Source organism: Crocodylus siamensis, chromosome 7, assembly GCF_052110815.1.
Source record: "Crocodylus siamensis isolate JL-2025a chromosome 7, ASM5211081v1, whole genome shotgun sequence".
NCBI classification, from domain to species: Eukaryota; Metazoa; Chordata; order Crocodylia; family Crocodylidae; genus Crocodylus; species Crocodylus siamensis.
Genome location: NC_143401.1, coordinates 42,854,454 through 42,872,134, shown reverse-complemented (window position 1 = coordinate 42,872,134; position 17,681 = coordinate 42,854,454). Strand labels below are relative to the sequence as shown.

Below are 17,681 nucleotides of genomic sequence, written 5' to 3'. Positions count from 1 at the left end.
TAACTGGCCTGGCATTTCCTGGGGGCTCCCATGCCACTAGGAGCCCCACTAGTACATCCTTCTCTGGCAGGGTGCAGTTTTAAGTCTTAGCCACCTCCTCCCCATAGTCCCTGACTTTACCTCCTGACTTTGGCTGGAGCACCCTCTCAGCCTGATGTTTCCTCCTTCCTTCTTGCAGCAAAACACAGTCAAGTTTTTATCCCTGGGCCAAAATGGCTGTCTTCATCAGGCATCTGGCTGCTGCCTGTTTGCTGCTCTTAAAGTGGCAGGCACTAAAGGTGTCCTGCCCCACACCCCTTGTCAAGAGCTTCAACCCAGTGTTCAAAAAGAGCCCATGATCTCACATGAGAGTGCAGACTTGCCTTGGCTAAAACTGGCAGCAGAAATTTTTGACCTATGAGGACAGTCATATTTGATCATAGTTGACTACTACTCCAAGTACCCTGAAGTTTTGCACTTGCCAGACAAGACAGCTGGCATAGTAGTGGCCAAAAATGAAGTCTGTGTTTGCTTGCCATGGCATACCTAAAGAAATTGCCTGTGATCATTTGCCATTTGCAAGTCACATGATGAAACAATTTCTGACTGATTGGAGCATAACCATCACCCATTCTAGCTCAGGATACACACAATCCAATTGTCAGGTTCAACACACAATTCAAACCATCAAGCCAATATTTAAGAAGACTTTGCAGGACAGGTCTGATCTATATATGATTTTACTCAATCTGAGAAACTCAACTATTACCAATCTTGAATATGCTCCAGTGCCGCTTCTGATGGGGAGAATTTTGCACACTACCCTCCCTGCTACAGTAACAGTGCTAACTGCTAGACTACTATTGAATGCCTCCCAAAGGTTTTGCAGAACCTTTAAAGGTGCCAAAAGGACCATTATGACTGAACTGCTGCATTCCTGCCACCTCTATGAGAGGGGGAGAAAGTAAGGAAGTAAACAAGTACAGGTTGGATACCAATATCTTTTATGGCAAAAAGGGATAAGCCATGTTCCGATATGGTAAAATGCCCAAGCAGTAATGTCTACAGGAGGAACAGAAAACACTTATGAAAGGATTACTGATCTGCACCAGCAGAACCTGTTGATGTACCTCAAGAGGTGGCAGCAGAACTAACTTCAGAAGAAGAACCATACCACCTGATTTGGGACAACATGACTCTTTTATTACCATTCCTACTGGTGCTTATGACAACATATTTTCATATGTGTATGTCCATACTGTATAGTTGTTCACACACTTGTTTTGCCATATACAATGGTGTGGTTCTGAAATATCTTTAAATTGAAAAACTGATTCTACTTGTCTGTCACACCTCATATTAACATGGATTTGAAGCATACTGAATTTAGACACAGCCAAATATTTGGTCACAAGAAAGTTTATAAATAAAGCAATGCAAAAACTAAGAAGAAGGAATATCTCCTCTTTAGAGAAAAAAAATATTTATATGCATCTAGATGCCTGGGCAGAAGAAAGTATCATTTATTATTAACCACACAATTTAGTCAGAAAGAAAGGCAAAAAACAAGACAGTGACAATGAAGATTGAGAAAACCTTTCTTTCTTTTGGTTTTCTATTTTTTCTCTTCTGATTTTCACATCTACCTCTGAAGAGGGTTCTGCAGGCAATTCCAGTCAACAGGGAAGGAAAGACAGCTAATATTTATAGCCTATGTCCTACCTATCCCATGGATACATGGGGAAACATAATCTTCCTTCAGCATTCAATTTCAATTACAAAGCAGTTTCAGAAGAAGATTCATGTTGCTATGGCCTCTAGTATGCCCTGGATCCCTGCAATTTCCTAAAAAAATAAACTTCTTGCCCTGAATATCTGAGGTAGGTAGCAAGGAGCCTTCTGTTTTCTGTCTTTCTCTTATTTATATTGCTATTCTTAGTAACCTTCTGAGATTGTGAAACACGTAAATAGAGTCTACTGGGTCTTTGTGGATCAATTACATTTTTTGTGACAACAAATTCTACCCGGTGTTATCAAAACTGAACAGCATTAGTTTTCTCAGGAGTCTGAATTTTTAATCAGTGGGCCTTAACCTTCCTGTCCTGCTGGCCATGGAAGTAGTATGGGACTAGTCAACAGGTGAGATCCAGCATGAGGTAGGTCCACAAGTCTGTCACCATGCACACCTCAGTCTCACTTGCTGGACCTAGCCACTCACCAGCTTGATCCCACACACCGGATCCTACTGTGTACCCAACCCACCATATGCCAGGGCAATCTAGCGTGCAGGGCCACATCATCCAACCTGTGAGACTGGGATTCCCCATGGGTCTGAAATTTGGCAGCAGGGGTGCTACATGTAATGTTGTCACTACTTCCACACTACCAAGTTTTTAGACATGTAGGAAGACCCACAGGGCATATGATATGGCTTCATGGGCTGTGAACTGTGTGAACATCCCTGTTTCAAACTTTAATTATGGACACTCCTCAACCTCCAGAAATCCTGGAGGAGATAAGATTGGGGACAATTTGTTTTCTGAAGTTTCCTCTACTTACAAAATACTTTTCCTCTAAAGAGGAAATATTCCCTCTTCTTAGTTTTTATATTGCTTTATTTATAAACTTCCTTGTGAGATATATTTGGCTGTCTCTAAATTCAGCATGCTTCAAATGCATGTCAATATGAGATGTGACAGACAGGCAGTATCATTTGTTCAATTTAAAGAGATTTAAATTGCACAATAAAGTCCTGGGAAAACACACATACACCCATACAAATATACAGATACAGATACAGATTTAGATATAGATAATGAAATCTACAGTGAACATATATATGATTAAGTTATGTTTCACATGTTTTTCATTAGGAATGTGTGAAAAATAAGATGAAAGAAAAATTAACCTGGACCTTTACCCAAAACTCTAGCAACCATTTTGAAAGGTTTAAAAAAGTCCTGTTAACTTCTGTTAATAGAACTTTATATATAAAATGTATCTATCTGTCTGTCTACATATACATCTGTCTATCTATGTCTGTATTTATATCCATCCTATCTATCCATCTCTCTATCTCTATCCATCCTTAGGCCTGTGCAAAGTGACTTGTATTCACTTTGGATTTAGATTAGGCCAATTTGAGGGACAGTGGTTCGATTTGGTGATTCAAATCACTGTCTCAAATCAATTCAGCCAAATCTAATTCAGAGATTTGGCTGCTGCTGAATCAGCTAAATCTCCAAATTACACAGGTCCCATCCCCTGCCCTCTCTCCCAGCCCCACCCCGCCCCACCTCCCGTCTCTTTGGGGAAAAAAATCCTGCACTGCCCCCTACTGTCCCATGGTGCATGGGGGGCTCTGTCATGAGCTCCTCAATCCCTTCCTACTCACCACCCCCCCATGGCCACACTGCCTGCCCCAGCTCCTGGCGTTCCAGTCAGAATGATCCCAATGACCCTGCCGTGGCAGAGGAGCAGAGGCAGCAACTGGCACCTGGCCAGGAATGGGAAAATCCTGGCTCAGGAGCATTAGGGGCTCCAAGACGGGATTCTCTCTCAGGGGATTGACCAATGCATTCTATTTGCACCCTGAAGTCAGCATTTCAGGCCTCATGGTTGGCTTAGTTGGGGTGGTGGCATGAAGACCCACATGGCTGGCAAGTGGATGGAGTGTAGGGAGGCGGAGCCCCTAGGACCACCATGGCACACCCATTAGTATCCTGTCTTTGGGTCAAAGGGGGAAGGAACACCACTGAACCCTTTACATTTTCCATCAAGTTATGGCAGGTGAGTTGGGGGATCCTGATCACGCAGCAGGAGCACACTCACAGCATCAACCTGGGGCACTACACCAGGAGATACAGGACAGAAGTTATTTGCATAAAGAATGAAGTTTGGAGTACAGCTTTGAATATCTTAACTTACTTTGGAACCTGTGGTTGGAATTTTGTCCAAATATATTATTCCCTTTATGACTTTATTCCCTTTATTCCCTTTGTGACTCTGATTAGACTCTTAATATATACATACACACACATACATAGACACACACACACTGACTCTCTCTCTCTCAGACTGTACATTAAAACACAATGAAATAAACTAACTATAGGCCCATTAATCTTACTTTGATCCTGGGGAAGCTCTTTGAGAAAATTATCCAGGAGCACATCTATTAAGGACCAGCAGGGGGGATGATGCTCAGGGGCAACCAGCATAGGTTCATTAGGCGCAGATCCTGTCAGACCAACCTGATTGCCTTCCATGATCAGGTCACAAAATCATTGGATGCAGATGTCATGGTGAATTTAGTCTTTCTGGACTTCAGGAATGCCTTTGACACTGTCTCCCACCCCATTCTAATTAAAAAGCTAGGCAACTGTGGCATTGATACCTACACAGTCAGATGGATGGCAAATTGGCTGAGGGGCCTCACCCAGAGAGTGGTGGTAGATGGGTCATATTCAACCTGGAGGGATGTGGGCAGTGGAGTCTCCTTGGGCTCGGTCCTTGGGCCCATACCGTTCAATTTTTTTATCAGCAACTTGGACGAGGGGGTGAAAAGCACTGTGTTCATATTCCCTGATGAAACCAAGATTTTGGGTGAGGTGGGGACACTAGAAGGGAGGGACAGGATACAACTGGACCTGGACAGGTTACAGGGGTGGGCAAATGAGAATAGATGGGATTCTGTACTGACAAGTGAAGGGTACTGCACTTGGGCAGTAAGAGCCAGAAGCATACCTATATAGAACTCCCTTCTCATAAACACAGTGACAGAAAGGGCTCTTGGAGTCATTATTGATTCCAAAATGAACATGGGCTGCCAATGTGAGGATACGGTCAGTAAAGCTAATCACACCTTGTCATGCATTCACAGATGGATCATGAGCAGGGCCAAGGAGGTAATCTTTCTCCTCTATGCGACACTGGTCAGGCCACTGTTGGAGTACTGCATCCAGTTCTGGGTGCCACACTTTAGGAGGGATGTGGCCTGCATCAAGAGGGTCCAGAGGAGGGCCACTCCCAAGATCCAGGGACAGCAGGATAGACCCTACGAGCAGAGGCTATGGGACCTGAACCTGTTCAGACTTCACAAGAGAAGGCTGAGAGGGGACCTGGTGACCATCTATAAACTTACCAGTGAGGACCAGTGGGGAATGGGAGAGACCCTGTTCCCCCAAGCACCTGCTGAAGTAACAAGGAATAACGACCATAAGTTGTTTGACAGTAGGTTCAGGCTGGACATTTGAAGGCACTACTTCACAGTCAGGGCAGCTAGGATCTGGAACCAATTTCCAAGGGAAGTGGTGTTGGGTCTTACCTTAAGGGTCTTTAAGAGGAAGGTTGCTAATTACTTAGCTGGGAACATATGGGCTCAAACCTACCAAGGGTCATATAAGCCCAGTATTCATTCCTGCCCAGGGCAGGGAGTCGGACTTGATGATCTACTTAGGTGCCTTCTGACCCTACATCTATGAAACTATGAAACCTTTAATATTTTTAATTTAATTTCATTTTGTTTTGTAGGACAAAAACATAGCCACTCTAGCTCAAAGTTTGCCAAAAAAAAGCTGACAGAATGAAACAAGTGCTCTGACTGATAGGTAAGCAGTTTAATATAAAATTTGAGTAAACGAAAACCAGCCACATTTCTTCTTTGAATAGAAGGCTATGAGTGATTCAGTGATTCTATTAGACTCTTGAAATAAAAAGGAGACAATTATGGATGATGCAGAGAAGTAACAAGAAATTTCGTTACATCATTCCTTATGATAAAGGAAAAAAGAAGAAAGGGATCTTAAATGACAAACAAATAACACATTCATCGTCTCAAAATGTCACATCATTAAAATGGCCACTATACCATCAGACCAGAGAACTGGTAAGATGGTATCCCTTTTTAAGCTGTTTCAAGAAAATATAGAGAAATGACCTTTACTTTGGTACAGAGTACATCAGTTCAGAATATTAATTAGGATAAAATAATAATGTACCTAAGTTAGTATAAGAGGAAGGGAAATCAAATTGACTCCTGTAAAAGTAAAATGTTTCATTTTAACCTTTCCTATTTGGGGAAAGAGTTCCAAAAATAATGGCTAGAGAACCATCATTGAAGTCTAACCTACGTAGGCTTCCATGTGACATTTTATAAAATCCATTGCAAGATATTATTAGCACAACTATGGAAACACTGGGCAGGTTAAATTAACTCTTCTTATGGGTAATAAATGCTTAAGAACTAGGAAGTAAAGAGCAGAAAAAACATTTAGCTAATATTTAGAAATTTGGAATAATAATAATTTAGAATATTTGGAAAGGTTTTTCTAAACCATTGGGTGTGAATTATTAGGTAGAAATATTTCTAATGACAAAAAAATAACTGCGTGTTTGTAAAAAGGGAAGGAGTGTTGTGAGGACCTAAGAAAAAATAAAGCAACTGGATGCCCCAGTGATATGTGGAATTTAGAGAGGACAAAGTACAAATAACACACATTGACAAAAATGATTTAACCTATTCAACATGCATTGAACTTTTGAATAAAGTGTCCTAATATCTCATGAACAATATTGAGAAGTACCAACAACATATTAAAAATGGTTTGATAGGCAAAAGAGATTAAAAATAACAAAGATATTGGGAGAGAACAAAAAATGTACAACAGCATTCTATAAATCCATAACATTCTCATCTTGGACAGTATATATGGTTTAATTCCCTTACTGTTCAATGAGATAAAACAGAAATAAGAAAAGTTCAGCAAAAGGCAATGAAAATAGTTATCGCCAAGGGCCTCCACAATGGGGGATATTAAAAAGTCTAGGGCCATTTATCTTGGAAAAGGGGAAAAAGGAGGAGGACTTGCCATGTGTACATCTAAAGAATAAACATTATAGAGGGACTTCATTATTTCATTCTATTCCAAACAGAAACAGATGCTCAAAATTAAAAAGGCAGCAAATTAAATTGTCTAATTATGCTGTGGAACTCATTGCCACAGGATTTTATGCAGACAAATAGCTTTGTGAAATTCACAAATGAATTAAGAATGTATATGATTAAGAACTGTGATCAGTTATATTACTGTGGTAAAAACTTACCTCTGTCAGGTGAGGAGCAGAGACAGTGGGACCCCGCACCGGAAATGGAGCATGGCGAAAGTGAAACCGTAGTGAGTGGAGGAAAAAGGAAAAAGAAAAGAGAAAAAAAAATACCCAAGCCAGAAGGAGCCGGGACCAGCTCCCCCGTTGGGCATGCTTTACGGTAGTGTGCCGGGACTGATTGCTTGGCCAGGCCCCAGGAGCTGGGATAAAAGACCAGGTGGAAGACAAGAGGTGGGGACTAGAAGTGAAGTTCCCGACTGGCCCAGAGGCAAGTTGGAACCTAGTCCTAGTGCAGGGATCTGGTGGCTGCCCCAGGAAAGGTTTTGTGCAAAAAGCCAGGGGCAGAGAGGGCTCAAGAACTTACCAAGGGAGTCTCTGTGGATATTTGATGACCACAATGTAGACTGGAGCCCAGATGGAGCAAGTAGGGCAAGGATCCATACACGATTGGCCCACGGCAAGTACCAAGCCCGAAGAGAGAATGACATGGCAGGAGACAGGATGACACCTGATCAGGAGGACGCATAAACAAGGCAAAGGGATGGTAGGGAACAATCAGGCCAAAACAGTGCCCTGATCCTACTGCCATAAATTTAGAGAGCAAAAGCACCAAGGTGTATGGTATACCAACTCTGACAGTTCAAGTGACAACATCTTTGGTTGGCATTAGGTGGGGTGTAGGGGAGGTGAAGCCCCAAGCAGGAAGAACAAGCTGGAATGACCAAAGGGAGGCACCAGGAGGGATGGGACCAACCACTTTCCTCCCAATTAGAATTATTTTTCCATCAAAGACGTGGAAGATGAGACCCCCGGGGGACTGACCAAAGTCACCCTACTAACAGAACTGTTTCTTCCCCAAAGCAACAGCGAAATCAGAGAGGAACTCCCATACCTGATGCCCAGGTGAACAGCATGGGAGATTACAATTACCTACTATCTAATTACAGGAGCCACAAAGCTGCATGTTTCTTGGTGAATGTCGAGAATAGCTGGAGTCAGAGAGAAATTTCCTTTACGAAGCAATATTGCCCAATCCAATTATTATGGAAATCCTGAACCAGTATCTGTGACAGAATAGTGCTCAATATGAATCACCAATTTGTGTTGGCAAAGCAATTCCTATCGCAGGACACTCTTGAATGTGTAAGACTCAAAATTTCTGGACCATCATGGCTACAACATCACTCTTATGATACCATATGCCTCAAAATAGAGCTGAATCAATGCTCCTCATATGGCTCTACAACTAAAGAAAGTCTTTGCTTGTCTCTCTCAGCAGTCTGTGCTTTGCAATACATGAATATCCTTTGTGTAATTTTCATCTGTGTTTTTAAAAGCTGTGCCTTGAGACCATGGGAGATGGTTACTATGGATATACAAACTGTTTCTTATTTAAAAAGAATAATTTTCCATAGCAACAAAAATGCCACAAAAGCTTTCAGATTTTTTTCCACTTGATCTTTTTGTTTCGAGCCACCAAAGAGTCAAATTTTAGAAATGCATAGAGTAATTGTAGTGAAAATGATGGGAACAAAGCAGACATGGGGACAAATTATGATGCCCGCCACATACGTAAAATCAAAACAAAGCAAACAAAAACACCAAAGAAAACCCCTATTTTTGACTGGAGTTGACATTGCTTTATATAAGAATGCACTGACAACTAATATTCACTTAAAAGAGATAGCTGGAAAAAAAGGAGATGCATAGAAAGCTGGATGGGCTTCAATTAAAGATTCCCATGTCTGCTGGGCTTGAGAGGTGGCTATGAACAGTTCAGCCTCCCCACCCACTCTGTGCATCCCCATCCCAGATAGAGAGGCTGAGAGATGATCTTGTGGCTGTCTACAAATTCATCGGAAGCAGCGGGGGGCATGGGAGGGAGCGAGCAGCAAAGAATAGGACACACTCTGTTTACCAGGACACTCCTATGGGTAACTAGAAACAATGGCTACAAACTGACAGAGAGCAGATTTAGACTGGACGTCAGGAAGAACTTCTTCGCTCTTTCCTGCCCAGGGCAGAGGGTCAGACTCGATGATCTACTGAGGTCTCTTCCACCCCTAAAAACCTATGAAATCTATAACAGTGCTGAACCCCGCACTCCATACTTGGAGCTGCCAGCTGCTACGAGGGGCACAGGGGCATCAAGCACCTGCCTAGCATGGCCCCTGTTAGGCAAGCCAGGCAGGCAGAGCTAGCAGCGGGACTCTACACAGCCCAGCAGACTGTGGATGAGCAGAAACTAGTCTCAGGCTGCCACGCTGCAGCTTCTGAGCTCCACCCTGCTCCAGTTGCTTGGCCCTGCCAGGATATATGTCTGGGTCCTGGGGGCCCAATCCTTTTTTTTTTCCCCAGAGCTTGCCACTCTGTTCCACTTCTGGCTGGGCTGGTGGATGGCTGGTCATGAATGACGCATGCTTCTGGAGGCTGGGGGGACGTAGCAACCACCTGCAGGCAGTGGTGGCAGCAGGTGTGGTGGCAGGGGCATGGTGGCAGTGAGTGGGGACCACCTGCAGACAGCCATAGTGACATCAGTGGCAAGGGTGGGCTGAGCAGGGACCACCCACAGGTGGTTGTGGCAGTGTCAGCAGCAAAGGGAGGGGGAGGTGGTGAGTGGTGGGCAGCAACCAGGGACCACCTGTAGCAGCTATCCACACTGTTAGCAGCAGTGAGTAGGGACCACCCGCAGCCACTGGTGGATACATCAGTAGTGGGGGGGGGCAGCAACCACCCGCAAAAACCAGTGACGGCTTCGGTGGTGGCCAATCTCGGGGGGGCATGTGCCCCCTTGTGCCTCCCCCTGCTACATATGGCCTATGTGGCTGGGCGCTATCAGAGCTTTGAGAGGCTGGGCATCTCCAGAGCTCTGAGAGGCCTGATCCTTTTTGGATCTCAGGTAGCACCAGCTAGTGGCTGGGGTAGGGGCAGCAGGCTCCAGAGAAAAGAAGGTCCAGGCTCCACAGAGCTCAAGCACCAAGCTGGTTTGGGCAGCTGCAGGAGGCAGCACAGTCACCAGTGCACTCTGGGGCTGCAGCACTCACTCTGATTTGCAGGAGCAGTGAGCCTAGCTCCTCGTCCTGCCCCTGCTCACCAAGCCTCTAGTGGCAAGTCACAGCTGTGCAGGTGAAGGACAGTCAAAGATGTTTTTTCACGTTCAGGTATGACTGCTCCACTAAACCAAACAACACTAAGCCTCGGTTTGGCTTACAGTGTAAGGTGTAACAGGGCCCTAAGGCTTTTATCAGTCTAAATCACATTGAAGCCAAAGGACAGATTCTAAAGTCACTTTAAAAAATGGCATTTAGATACTTGGGAAAATCCTAATCTCAGTCTTAATACTGACTCTGGGAAAGACAAAAACAAGTGGGTTAGAAGTTGGAGTTCTTACTGCAATCTTTCTTAATTGGTGATCTGAGTTCTGTGAGATAGTTGGTCAAAGACAGAATGATAGTATTTATTAACCCTATTTAAACAATATAGATTCATTAAAGGAAGGAAGAGATAGAGGGAGGAAGAAAGAGAGAAATAACATCTTTATTATTAATCTATTCTTACCTTCCTGATGCCTTCAGAAGGGTTCAATACACAATTATCCACCCCATTATTCTTACTGATTGTTCTCCATAATTCAGCAAATGTATTATCTTGCTCCAATGGGTTTGTCCCTTTTGCCTTAAAGTATTCATACACCGCTGAGTCCCTGACTGTACCATATGATATATCCGTTTGTTTGGACAGATCTTGAAATGTTCTGAAATTCAAGCAGTAGTGAAATGTTAGTGTTATGTGGTACAATACAGACATTTCATTAGTTAAATTATCTGTTTCTATGGCTGTCTTCAGAAAGAAAGAAAGTACTATCAATTTGTCTCATATGCATATATCTTTACTTCATCATAAGGAAACCCAAAGTGTAGTTCAGCTACATTGAAATCACATGAGACTGAATTATACCTAAGGCTTTTATTCAGTGAGAAGCTTGTGTGGAGAGATAGCAATCATTTTAGCACTCACTGTATCAAAATTATGTCTGGGCTTAAGCAATATTTGATGAAGTGAGGTTCAGCCCATGCAATCTTGTGCTATATTTCTATCTCTATCTATATCTATATCTGCATACTTTGGTTAGTCTATAAGGTGCATATCTACCCTGCCTTCTACTTGACTTCAGACTAACACAGCTAACTACATCTCTCAAGAGTCAAGTGCCATAAAATGTGATTGAAGCAAGAAGAAACAAAACAAAGCTACCAATTGAGATCTCATTTAGATGTGAGTAAATATGAGATGCTTTATGGAATTTATTGGAATTACTCTGGATTTACTGGTATGAAATTTACCTCCATATCAATAAATTGTTTTTAAATAAATAGAATGTGTTCTATTTTTATTTTATTCCAGTAATCTTTTCCCCTGTGAAATACATGATGTTCATATACACACAGAGCTTAGTTTCATGCATTCCTTATACCATTCTGGCTACAGAAATGGGCACTAAAGTGAATTCAGCTATATGGGGCACTCAGGATAAAAATAGACACTACATTTGAGTTAGTTTTGATTGACCTGAGTCAAAACCTGGGAGCAGCATGCAATTTGTCTCTGGAATGAATGGCAATTAAATTAGTGATGATCCTCCTCAGGAAAAACATTATCTCTGAATTTCCACAGGTACTGAACCTCAGACAATGGGCTTGTAGGCCTGTAAAATCCCAGGATAAGAGGCTTTGTCCCAGGAGAAATCCAATGTATGGTTTTACCCTTACATTCCAGTCATGCAGAATAAAATTTATCAATATTTTAAGATTTTTTTTGCATTCCTAGTGAGATGTAAAGCATCTTTTAGTACAATTAAAATGAGGTCTTTTATATGTATATCCACTTGCATGTCCATTCAACTAACATTGTAAGTTCCTTTGTTGATGTGAATTATATAATATAAGAATAAAACAGAACAAAAAGCAAATGACAACAGAAAAACCTTAGCAAAGACCCTTTGAAGATCAGTAATTCCAGGCTATTTTTGACCAAGTTGCAAGTGTTGATCCACAGCTCAGGGCCCTGATGGAAAAAAAACTCTACTGCCATCTCTTTCCTATATTGAAGATCTGCTACTTATACCAAAGATGCTACAAGTTAAAACAATATTTAAAAATGCTTAAATAATGGAAGCAAAGTTCTCATATTTAAAGAAGAATCACATTCCCACAATTCACACAAAAGAACTAGTGCACAATCAATGCAAATTTTAATATAGTACAAATTAAAACATTCATAAATTCAGTAAATAACTCTTTCTAACAATTTCTCATGAATTATATTTAATTGCAGGGGAAGGTTTTCTGGTTTTTTGTTTTGTTTTGTTTTTTGCTTTAACTGCCGTAAGGGTTGTAGTTTTTTTGTAATTAGGTTTTAATGAAGGGTAGAAGGAGAAATCTTTTTCCACGCTTTTTATTTTTCTTGTAATGTAACTAAAAACATACCCTGAAGAATGCAAAACCTCACAAAGAATTTCCAGCTAAGACTAAATAGAGAACTGCTCTCAATTATTTCAGTGCCAACCTCTACAAAATGAATAAATGACTGTCTCATGGTGCCAATCCACTATTTTCAGCCAGAACATTCAGAATAAAATTTTCCTTTTTTCTATTAATATCTATTCAGTGTGCTGCTAATGGTCAGACGAGCAGGAAATGTTTTTTATAGAACATGATAATAGCGCAACTACATGACTTTCAGTATCCAACAGATTTTTAAAAAATGACATTCACTATTTTCCCTTCCACTTCTATGACACATTTATTTTTTTAAGGAAAAACACTTTCATATTACCTGTTGCATTCTGTGGTTGAGATTATTAAAATGGGGCTATGTTGATTTCAATCAGTTTATGCTATAAACAGAATACCTATTTATGGTCATATCTTTCTTATATCACATTACTTCCACTTCCTCACATTTGGGTTCTATTGATCTTATCTGTGACACCCTTTCCACACACATGCACATACCAGCCCCTTGGAACATCCCTCAAGGGGGTACCTGCTCACAAGGCATTCTTCATCTACCCCAATGAAATTCTTCAATCTCTTAAACTGCTTCTGGCATTTTATGTGGTTTAAGCTCTTACATTGCTTTAAGGACTTATATCAATTTAAGCTGTTAAGCAGCTTTAAGTAATGATATGGGACCAGCATCAGTCTATATTCAATAGATATTTGTGGATCTGGGCAATTCCTGGTGTTATATCAGTTACAGTAGTTTACCCCAAACCTATCTTATTTCTTTGGATTGGTAAATGCCATATAGAATAAACAACCTGTAAACTGCTGAGTATTAAAGAACATAATGCAGAAATCAGAATGTGAGTCTGATCTCCTGGCTTAGATGCAACTCTGGTCTAGTATAAAGGTTGTACTCTGGTCTACCTCATTTATTATTATTTCCCCTGGGAAAAAATACTCAAATGCTGTTGTAAACACATATTCTGTACTGGTCTTACATTGATATGTTTAAGTACTTTGTTGCATTATGAAAGACAGGAATATAGAATGACTTTAATACCAATGGGGGAAAGACTTGTAATGGATAAGGACAATCTACTTTTGAATGGTGTGAGTGAGGTAGCTATAAAATTTCCCTCCCTCTCTCAGCCACATCTACAGAAATTGTAGGATCCATTAATCCACTTTTGGAGTTTCCAGAGATTCCCTGGAAGAGGCAAAACAACCTGAGCTTGGCTCCTTTCCTGCATAGTCCACAGGATCCACTTGCCAGAACCTGAGAAAGACAATGACTGAGGCAAGTCCTAGGAAGCACAGTTCCTTCATAAATATAAAGCTATGGGCCCAGTAGTAGATCAGTGAGGGTCAGAGCCAGAAAAGATTATTCTGTGAGAAAATTTTTGGATGTGGTCTGGATGGGTGATGGAACACCATAACCCACTTCTCAAATTGAATAATTAGGTAGGAACTACCCAGTAGGCATGAATGAGAGGTAGTGACTAGGGCAGCAGCCCCAGGCACCTTCTTTGTTGTGAGAGGAAAGTTGATTGCACTGTAGCAATCAGTACAGTGGCAACTGGCACTGCCCTCTGCATCACTGTTGCCCCAGGCACAGAGCTACTCTGCTATACCTTTGGAGCTATCTTCAAAATGATTATTTCCTGTTTCATAGATTTTCCTATGATAGGGAAATGATACCATCTAGGCCATGGAATTTACACAAAGCATTTCAGTTGTTTCAACATAATGAATTGCATTTTACTGAAGCCCTGGAATTTAAAGTGATGCTGAAAATTCTCCTCGCAGGAGAGGTAGGCAGCCTACCAATCTGCCCATGGAGAGGTAAGACTATGTTGAGGCAAAAAATACACTAAAAGGAAGAGGAGTTAGAAACACTATCAGGACAGTGTGCCATTTACTGTTTCCTACCTCTTTATTTTAAGCTTTAAAATATAGTACCTGTTTGGTCAGATACTTCCATTAATAATGAAAGTGTTCACTAATCTTCGTTCTAACTGAATGTCAGATTCTGGCCATGTTTTACAGCCAGATTCTGTCACCATGTCTAGAATTTACTTTCTTTTGTAAACAGGTGTTATTTGAACCTAGTTATTCATACCCTCTTACCATCCCAAGAAAAAAATGCTTCTTGTAAAAAATGCCTGAAAATATTTGAATAAACAATCTATAGAAAAGCAATATGCCCCATGAACCATACCACAAAATTATTGTATTTTAAAATCCATTAAGGGACAGTCTTTAAGTGTGATTAGTGAAGCAGAAATAGCCAATGTTCTTTACTTATTATATCTATAAATTGAAAATTCTGCTCATATATATATTCATTTTGTAGCTTTTATAACAGGTAATTATGTTGTAACCAGTTGTGTCAAGCAGATATTTGCTTGGTAAATTAAAAACAACAAGGTATCTAGATGTTTTTAGGCTGATATATTTTGAAACTGAATTATTGGCTCAGAAGAATTTAGCATATGCTACACCATATAGAATACAATTGTGTGATTGTGATACAAGCTACTATGGAGCTTCAATTATTTTTCATGCCATTAACATATAGCTATTGTTTGCATGTTTAATTTGTTTTCATTTGATTGGGTTAATTGCTAAGTCTTAGAATTCTGTCCATGGTTTGCTTTATCCTACCTCGTAGATGACCAAAGTGCAGCTTGCAACTAATTCTGAGTTGCTTAGTTTTGAGTTACACAACTGAAGTGTAGGAATGATTACCACCTATTACTCCCTCTGAACATTTGCATGAACCAGTTATAGGAATAGGGAGACTGTCTGCGCATCTCTGGAAGGTATTCCTGTTCCCATAATGGGTGCACTTATGCAGTCAGAAAGGATATTAGAATTTCTCTCACACATCAGTCGTAATTGGGTTCCAAACTTCACTTTAGTTGGCCACTAGGTGAAAGAATTCTGCCCCATGCATATGAGAACAAATATTTTGAGAATAACTACACTACAATTGTACTAGGCCAGGTCTACACCTGAGACATTTTTCCAATATAACAGTATCTACTGACATTCATGACATTTTTATATCAGCAAAATTCCTAGCAGAGATTCAGCTATGCTGACAATTTCGATTTGTCAAACTGGAATAAGCTATCATAGCAAAATGCTTTGTTTGATGTTATATAAGTTGCTTCTAAACTAGAGGTAGAAAGATATAGAGACATAAGTAAACCAGTATATCTTTTCTTGGCTTTAGATAAATAAAAACTGAAGCCTAGATATGTGGAAGATCTGCACCTTAGGTTATTAGTGCTGTCACGCTCCATCTGGACTCTGCCAGCTTTACCCAGCAACAGATGCCATCAGCACTCTCCTCACAATCTGGAAAGCCCCTATTTGGCTTGCTGCATGGCCCTGGCCATGTGCTGGGGAAACCCCGTTCCCTGTGGAAAAAACCCGTGAACATTTTAGCGCGGTAATGTGACCAATCAGGATTTGAAACTGGGCTTGTCATCTGGCCTATAAAAGCTAGGGTGGAGTTTCTGCCCAGGGAGAAGCAGAAAAAAAAAGGAAGCCAGAGCATCCACTGCTCAGTGGGTAGGCCTGCCCAGCTTCCCACAGCTTCTCCTGCCTCCGGAACCATAGGCAAACATTTGTGCACTCGTTCATATCTCATCACTAGTTCGTATCTCATATCGATCTCAGATCCATCATTTTGTTTTTCGTTCGTTCGTCCCTCACCCGAACTGGGACAGATCCAAGTGTAACCACCTGTGCAGCCACATCCACACCGGTGGTGTGTAAGTGTGCGAGAGCAGCGGAGCTGACAAGCTCTGAGACCCGCGGGGCTGGAATCTCCGCAGCAACAACTCACCGGAGGGCGGGGCGCTTACTCACCCGTTTCAGGTGTGTGGCGGAACTGGCTGGTTTAAAGGCCACGCCAGAACAGAGAGGGGCGGGACCGGAAGAGCCGAGACAGGAGCGGATCACCGGTGGGAGTCCAGAGCGGCGGAGGCATGCCGATATGCACCCAGCACGCACGTTCTGGGGCAAGGGTAAGGTCCCGGTGGGGCAAGACACCAGGGGCGATAAACCCCGAAGTTAGTCGAGGGAGTTGTGACGGCCGGAGGCATCTAACCCCAGCTGGGACTACTCGGCGGGCCCCGGCCACAGTGCGCTTGTGGCGAGAGATGGAACCACCCCAGGAGGGGAAAGACTCTAAGGGGGCAGACAGCACTCCCCGGTAAGGGGGAGGAGAGGACTCCTGAGGTAGGAGACTTTTGACTTTATTGAAGCCAACAACACAGGAACCCGGAGCCAGAGGCCCAGTGGTGGAACTGTCTGTTTGGCTCGCGCTTGCTAATTTTGTCTTTTGTATTAGAGGCATTGCCCCGCCCACTCACCAGAGGGTGAGACTCGGAGGGCAACCATGACTTGGACATGGAGGCCCGGGTAAGGGTGTAGGGGAGGAAGAAGCCCTCAAGGATCTCACACTTTGAGTGACCGGAAGTCTCATTTTTGGACATGCGCGCGTCAGAGAAAAGAAACACTGAACCAAGGAACCATCAAAGTTGTGGCAGGCGGATTTTGACGTGTACAGCTCCAGAGTGAGTGCGCTTCCAGTCGGGGATTATCGGCCGGACGTGTACAGACCATTGAACGACTGGACTCGTTGACAGTAAATAAGAGATCAAATAAAATTTTCTGGAACCTTTACGAGTCCACCTCTCCCTCTCACAAACTAACATCAGGGGATAGAATGCACCAGGGCAACAGTCACAACCTGGCTCATGCCCCACACAAGTGCTATCACTATTATTCAGGCTCTTTGAGGATCAGGGCAAAGTCATCCAGAGTACAGAAAAATAAAGACCTGAGTTTTCTAAAGGTACAAAATCAAGCCAATTAAAAATTTGAGATGGTCCCTACACAGAAAAGAAGTGGAGTAAAAGGCAACAATATTTTTTCCTCATTATTTTTTGCTTTGTAGATCAATTTATAAAAGGTTTGTAGAATGCTGCACGTTTGCATGCTTGTGTGTAAATTCAATTACTGTAAACTAGTCATCCAAGCTATTAGTGTGATGTCATATCAAAAGTAATAGGA

At 42.0% G+C, this 17,681-nt stretch overlaps 1 protein-coding gene across 2 annotated transcripts in view; it reads right to left on the bottom strand.

Moving 5' to 3' along the window:
* Window positions 1–17,681, bottom strand: part of GRID1 (glutamate ionotropic receptor delta type subunit 1) — a 1,131,580-nt gene that overhangs the window by 38,529 nt on the left and 1,075,370 nt on the right. For both annotated transcript variants that reach the window (XM_090057114.1, XM_090057113.1), the window contains exon 13: window positions 10,645–10,840. In XM_090057114.1, the coding sequence (XP_089913240.1) occupies window positions 10,645–10,840 (196 nt within the window). The remainder of the gene's footprint in view (window positions 1–10,644; window positions 10,841–17,681) is intronic.